Genomic DNA, 6382 nt, shown 5'->3' with positions numbered 1-6382 from the left:
GGAACAGAAAGAAAATTTAATACATAAAAAAGTTTTCAAAATATTAGTTTGAAATTTTTATGGTGTTATCACGGAAGCATTTCCAGTCGCTGTGCCAATTTTCATCAAAATCCACAAAGAAATAAAAAAGTTGATTTTGAAAGCCACGTCCCCCCTTAAGCAAAACCTGTATTCACCCAAAAAGCTATTTTCACCTGAAAAAATGTAATTCAGAGATAATCGCTTTTAGCCCACTACCCGTTGTTATTGTCACGAAGCCAAGGACGACGGAGTTGTCTTGAAGTAGAAACAAGTTTATTGGAGCGAACTTGTGCTCCCCTAACAACTCAAAAGAATACAGAGGCGGCGAAGCAGCGGTCAACAAAGTGACTAGCACAGGGGAGTGTCGTCGAATGAATGCCGCGGCGACTGCTCTGCAGGCTTTTATCTTTCGGCGCAAGTGTTTCTGGAAACGTCGATTCACATCCAGAACATTGTAGACCACAGAAGATCATTCTCGGCTAGTGACGTTAGGGCGAAACAGTCTGCTTATCTGAATGTGATAGCCCGTGCGGCATAAAAGTAAAGAATGCAAGACGCGCTTCTTTTGGAACGCAGATAACACAGCCGGGCGTGGCCCGGCAGTAAAAACAAACAATAAATAAACAAACCCATACATGGTTCGCGGCATTATAATCAACGAGTAGAGACTGACCAGTATGTTTACGATATCAGAATATTGACAACACTGGAAGAGTCCCTCAAAACCTTTAAAAAGCAGGAACTGCCTGTAAACTGACTGAAACAATGACAACTCCTCCAAAATATAGAAGAAATCTCGACATATCGGTCACTTGGCATTAAAGAATTTGACGATAAAAGAATGCCTTGCACAACGGTATAAATTCCTTCAGGCTTGCCACTTGCCCAAACTGCTTTTTGCCATCATCAAGAGCATGCGGCACTCCTTGAAGCTACAAAGACAGCAGATGCCTATGCATTGCTAAGGCATGCTCAAACACTTCTGGTTCTTTCATTTATGTTGCAAATTTTTCACACAAGATTGGCTATTAGGCAGAACTTTTTATGCCTTGTATATCCTACCAGAATTGCTGATTCAGCAGGCATGAAAGTGAACTGCTACGACACTAGCTTGAGCAAAAATTTACCTTCCGACCCAAACCTGAGCCATCAACAGCAAAGCTGCCCGTGTTCACTACAATGGGTGCATCTGCTTGCAGTTTCTATACCAACATGCCTTCCTTCAAAAGCTGTGCTAGAGTGCCTGTCTTTAAAATTCGAACTTGGTTGAACAGCACTCTAGCCTTGCCTGTAGCGCTGAGCTGGGGTGCTGTCAGATGGCAATCTAGACACTGCGTTCCTCAAAATTACTGCCCTGTCATTAGAGAAAGATATGCCTGAAGTTACCATGTTTCATGTAGTTTTGCTGAATATAAACAACAAACCTGCAGATGCACTCACACACGCACTGCACAAAAACCGATGTATTCTTGCGGGAGTGCCACGTACACGAGGTAAGGAATACTCTCATTTTAGGTAAAATCAAACCGGCACCACAGGTCAAAGCGTGCCAATGGAAACAAGATGACAGCTTGGAAAGCATATCGAAACACTTTCGGCGGTCAACCAAGCCACCCATTCAGCTACAAGCGCCTGCACCTTCCACTACACAGAGGTGGCCATTCTATAACACTTCCGCGATCATCAAAAACCCTTGATGCAAGCCCTAACGGCATCAAGGGTTTTTGATGATCCCTCCCCAGCACACAACTACCACTTAACACAGCTAAGGAATACCCTTGGAGGCTGTTCAGTCTGCACGGGCCATGGCAGCTGTTTTGACAGAGCCAGAAATGCAAAGCTGAACCCAGTGTTCCTGCGGGCACTGGATGACAACAGATTGTAAACAAAATAAAAACCACAGCGTTCTCATAACATCTGTAATAAAATTTATTGCGATTCTCTTGCAGCCCCAAAGGCAGCAGAGGAAGGCCAGAAACGCATTGCAGAATACCAGGCAGGAGAGGTCACGGGATAAGTAGAAGAAAAGGGTAGTGCAATGCCAAAATTTAATTTGTGAACACTGATATGGCTTGCTCCAAACATGCAGTCGTGCAATTACAGGCACAAAACATTTCTTGGCACGATTTTATGTACATGCTGACTGCCACAGCCTCGAGATGCCAGGAAACAGAGGCCCAGCCACTACGCGACGACAATCAGTTTAGTGGCCACCTAAACACAAGTGCAACTGACTGCAACATCAAACATCACCACATCACCCCTTTTCTGGTAGTGACCCGTGCACTAGATGGGAACCGAACTGAGTGGCATGCGCACTGAAAAAAATGAAAAAATAAATACACTGGTGGCACTTGCTCTCTGCCTTTCCAGCTGCAATGGGGCTCAGCCTTTCACTGAGGGGGGAGGAAACAGGTCAAGCAGTCATGCCCTTGGGCACTCTTGGACCCACATCAACGGTGGCACCTGGCCAGGGAACCACACCAGGCATCACGTACTGCCCTCCCACACCTGCTCCCGGTAGCTGAAGAAACCCCACAACTGACAGCACCCTCATGTTGGCCAGCACATGTGTGGATGTCTTCGTGTATACTAGATAAAAGAAATGCATGTCCAGGATAAAAGCAATAAAAAATCTAAGCAGAGTCCCTCTGGGGACTGTGGTAGGAGTGCACAGAGAAGGAGTCGTCTCGGCACCCACTTCATTCAGATTCGTTGGTCGCCGCTGCCGCCACTGCCGCCGTTTCTTCGGCTTCTCCGGCCATGATGTCCTGCTCGTGCCGGATGAACGAAAGCAGCGACTGTGATAGTGGGGAAGCGGCTGACGAAGACTTGTCCTGCAAGGGGGGAGGAAACAGCAGGCTTGGCGACCCACTCGTGGCACACAAGTCTCCAATGAAGGCGTCTCTTACTACACAGACGTTGAAAGCACCCGTTTCCTTGCACACCACTGATGGTACATGTTTCTACAATTGCAAAGCCACGGATGCTCGGCATACAAACAGTGGGCCCTGTCTCCACAAGTGGCACCAATAAGGAAGGCCTTGCAAGGTCCAAGGTTTGATGCGAGCAACGGGAGAATTTAAGCAGTTCACTTTAGAGTAAAAGCCATAAACGTCCCATGCGGAGAAAAGGTGGTGTCTGCATCGTTGCTGTCAAGACCAAAAGATGGTCACAAAAAATAGATCATTACACATTTGGTGCGAGTGCAAAATGCAGGAGGATGAACAAGAGTACAGCGGAGAAGAAAGGGGACACGCGATTTCAGCACGCCCACGCATACGGCGGTGCTGGGGCACTCCACTGTACTGCTGGTGGCTGACTGCAGCACTGGCTTCTCCAAAAGAGCTTCACGCCACCACTGTTGCCTCTCCCAGCAGTCACCAGACACTCTGGACTGTCTGCACGGCGCAACGCTGCACTGCCCACCGGCATTATCGTTTCTGCTCTTGGAACTGAGGAATGTGGCAGCACTCAATACTGGCAGAAACAACTTTCATGCATGTATTGCTAAAAAAAAAAAAAAATCCACCTACAGGACTATACCGTATTTACTCGCATAATGAACCCTCCCCCCACTTTTCTTCTTCAGAATTTACTTTGTCACTTTGAATAAAAAATGCAGCGGGAATATGTTTTTATCTCAGCATGGTTGCTGATGCTGTATACGATCGCAGTAACTTGATATCACGCCACAGTACACGCATAAATGCCAAGAATGCATTTCAACAAAAAGAAATCGCAACAATAGCCGGAGATGTTGAGCGCGAATGCTGTGGCTCAATTTAAAAATTGCGCATTTGTGGTGCGCCACCTGCTGAATGCAAAACACACCTTGCGCCATAAAAACGTTGCGGCGCGCGAACATAGCGCAAAACGCACGCCGCACTCCTTCCCTGCTTTTTGCCGTTCTGGCTGGTTCTGGCGTCGTGCGAATAAAGCACTAAACATACTCTACTCTAGCTGTTCCGCAACGTCGCCATTACGCTCCATGGTTTTGTTTCTCAGCCGTGTTGCGACCTTTTTGGGGCTCCTGGTGCGCCCCGTACGATGTGCCAGCACATGAGCTATACAGCCGGTTTTAAACTAAAGGTGGTGCAGCATGCTTTGATGCACATGGAAACCGCGCGGCTGGGCGGCACTTCAGTGTTCACCCAGCGCGTGTACGCTACTGGCGAAAACAAGAGGTTTTTGGGCGGTGAACAAGGTCCACCGTGTGTTTCGTGGGCCCAAAAAAGGAAAGTTTCTGGGTGTGAGAAAAAGTTTTGGAGTGCCTTGACGGCACGCAAGACGGTGCGCAGTGGGTCGACTACGAATGTGAAGCTGCTAGCGATTTCAGTGAGGAGGACAGCTCCATGGCAAGTAGGGGGCCACTGGCATGTTCAGAATAAAAAATAAAATCCATTACGTAATCACTCGGGTGTTTTTATGAAAATGGTAAGCCCTGACGCACTTCTCTTAGCAACTTTATTGTGTGAAATTTCAACTTTAAAAAAATCTTTTGCAATTTTTTCCCGCATAATGAACCCTCACCCCAAATTCATGGCGAATTTTCTGGAAAAAAAGTGGGTTCATTATGCGAGTAAATATGGTAATGCTTTTCCTTTCTCACACGACTAGCTTAAGTGGCAATTAAAACAAACTTCGTTATTTATGCACTGATTAAAAGCAAACTTGGTGCACAAGTACAGTTGACTATGACAATGTCAAAACAAATCAGTTTGTTGTTACCCGGTATAGTTTTGAAGTCATGAATGCATGCTTAACCACTTCATTGCTAAATTAATGAGCTTTAATAAGCCTAAATTTCTCCAAATTCTTGGGCTACTGTTTTCACAAAGGTGTCCATGTGCACAGTAAAGCTGCTTGTTTATTTTTGTAGCCTCAGTAATAACAAAAATAGCACAACAGTCACACCCCACCTAACAGGTAAATATGTGCAGGGTGCATGCACTTCCCTCTTTTCTACACAGCGGCGCTACCTGCGCAGTGTCCCCGACTCCATTTGTACGGTTGCGCGCTGTCACGTTTCCAGACGCGAAATGCAGTTTGCGCCATCGTGTTGGCAAGTCAGTTTGTGTGGGCAGTGTTTTTGCCGCGCAATTTGTGTGCTTGCGATTGCCTTGTCATAAGGAGAAGCAAGCCGCTGTTATCGCTACGGAATGGCGGACTGCGCTGTTTACGCTTCCTACAAGCGCACTCGAAACACGCCGCACAACGAAAGCTTCACACGTGTCGGCTTGTTTGCTGTCCCATAGCAAAGGCTAGGGAAGGTGGTTTGGCTGCAGCAATGAATTCACAAAGAAGGCGCCAATGATGGAATGTATCACTGCTGAACCTGTGAAGCGCATTTCATTGCAGGTGAGGACAGCGTGGCGTTAAAGCTTTCATCTAATGCCTTGCACATACTTGAGGCTGTACGCAGTGCTTGAAATTTTTACTATTTAGGCCAGCCAGCACTGTATGAATGATACAAACCCTATTGAGCACCCAGCTTCAACCTGGACTACTTTGAGGGCTTTTGAGGAGAATAAAGAAGCAAATCAGCTACAATCATGGAGTTAAACCTTCGTGATGGTCGTGAAGGTTGCGTACAGCTTCACTACCTTCAAGTCTTGCGCGTTAGTGTGAGCTTCCTTCATTTTTTTGTGTCTTGGATTTGCAAGTTTTTCTGTTCTGTTATATCACGAGACTGCATAACATGTTAATGTTGTCAGACTTTGCTGCCATGTAACGGTTTGCTGAGCCTCGTCAAACTGATACTGCAGCTTTTAGCTCGGCAATCCAGCCAGAAATACTGGTAGAAGAAAATGAAAAATGAAATGAAAATTTGGTTTGCCAAGTTTGGTTGCAATCTGTGCATACATTAGGTAGGGTGTTTTATTTACCACATCCCAGTTAAAGGCACATTGAAGTGATTTGTAAACATTGCGAGACTACTAGCGCAAATTATAGTCTGGAGTCTAGGCCATGTTTCGCCCACTCTCGCTGTGTTTGCATGACTTTATTCAGTAGAAAAATCAATTCGAAAATGCTGTTTTCTCTGCATTCTCCATGCCGATTTCCAATGACGTTTCGTATGATGCCAAAACAAGATGGCTTGGCTTGATTGCACGGCTCTCCGACCCTCCAACAAAAGTAGTCGGCCACTGGCGGGTCGTCGCAGTTCGTTCGTTCACTTGAAACTAAGCCACGACACATTTGTTCCTCAGAAGAATGTGCCTTTAGTTTGTTAGTTTGTAGACTATCAAGCTCTAAGCCGAAGTTGCTCCATGCAAGCGCACATGCAACGCTTCGTGGACTGGTAAGCTAGTAGAAAAATCTGAGGCCAACTGAAGGCAGGAGAAGAGTCAGCGACGCT

At 46.3% G+C, this 6382-nt stretch overlaps 1 protein-coding gene across 4 annotated transcripts in view; it reads right to left on the bottom strand.

Moving 5' to 3' along the window:
• Positions 1 to 560: 560 nt before the first annotated feature.
• Positions 561 to 6382, bottom strand: part of LOC144138887 (uncharacterized) — a 92169-nt gene continuing 86347 nt past the window's right edge. For 2 of the 4 annotated variants that reach the window (XM_077671393.1, XM_077671414.1), the window contains one exon: positions 566 to 2858. In XM_077671393.1, the coding sequence (XP_077527519.1) occupies positions 2724 to 2858 (135 nt within the window). In that variant the 3' untranslated portion in view covers positions 566 to 2723. Of the gene's footprint in view, positions 2859 to 6382 lie in introns of all 4 variants that reach the window. The other 2 variants (XM_077671401.1, XM_077671408.1) reach the window with 2 other exon arrangements.

This window comes from Haemaphysalis longicornis, unplaced genomic scaffold (assembly GCF_048455015.1).
Source record: "Haemaphysalis longicornis isolate Haplotype H1 unplaced genomic scaffold, Haemaphysalis longicornis Haplotype H1 scaffold_1, whole genome shotgun sequence".
Taxonomy (NCBI): Eukaryota; Metazoa; Arthropoda; class Arachnida; order Ixodida; family Ixodidae; genus Haemaphysalis; species Haemaphysalis longicornis.
The sequence above is the reverse complement of the archived record's forward strand: the minus strand, read 5'-3'. Positions and strand labels throughout refer to the sequence as shown.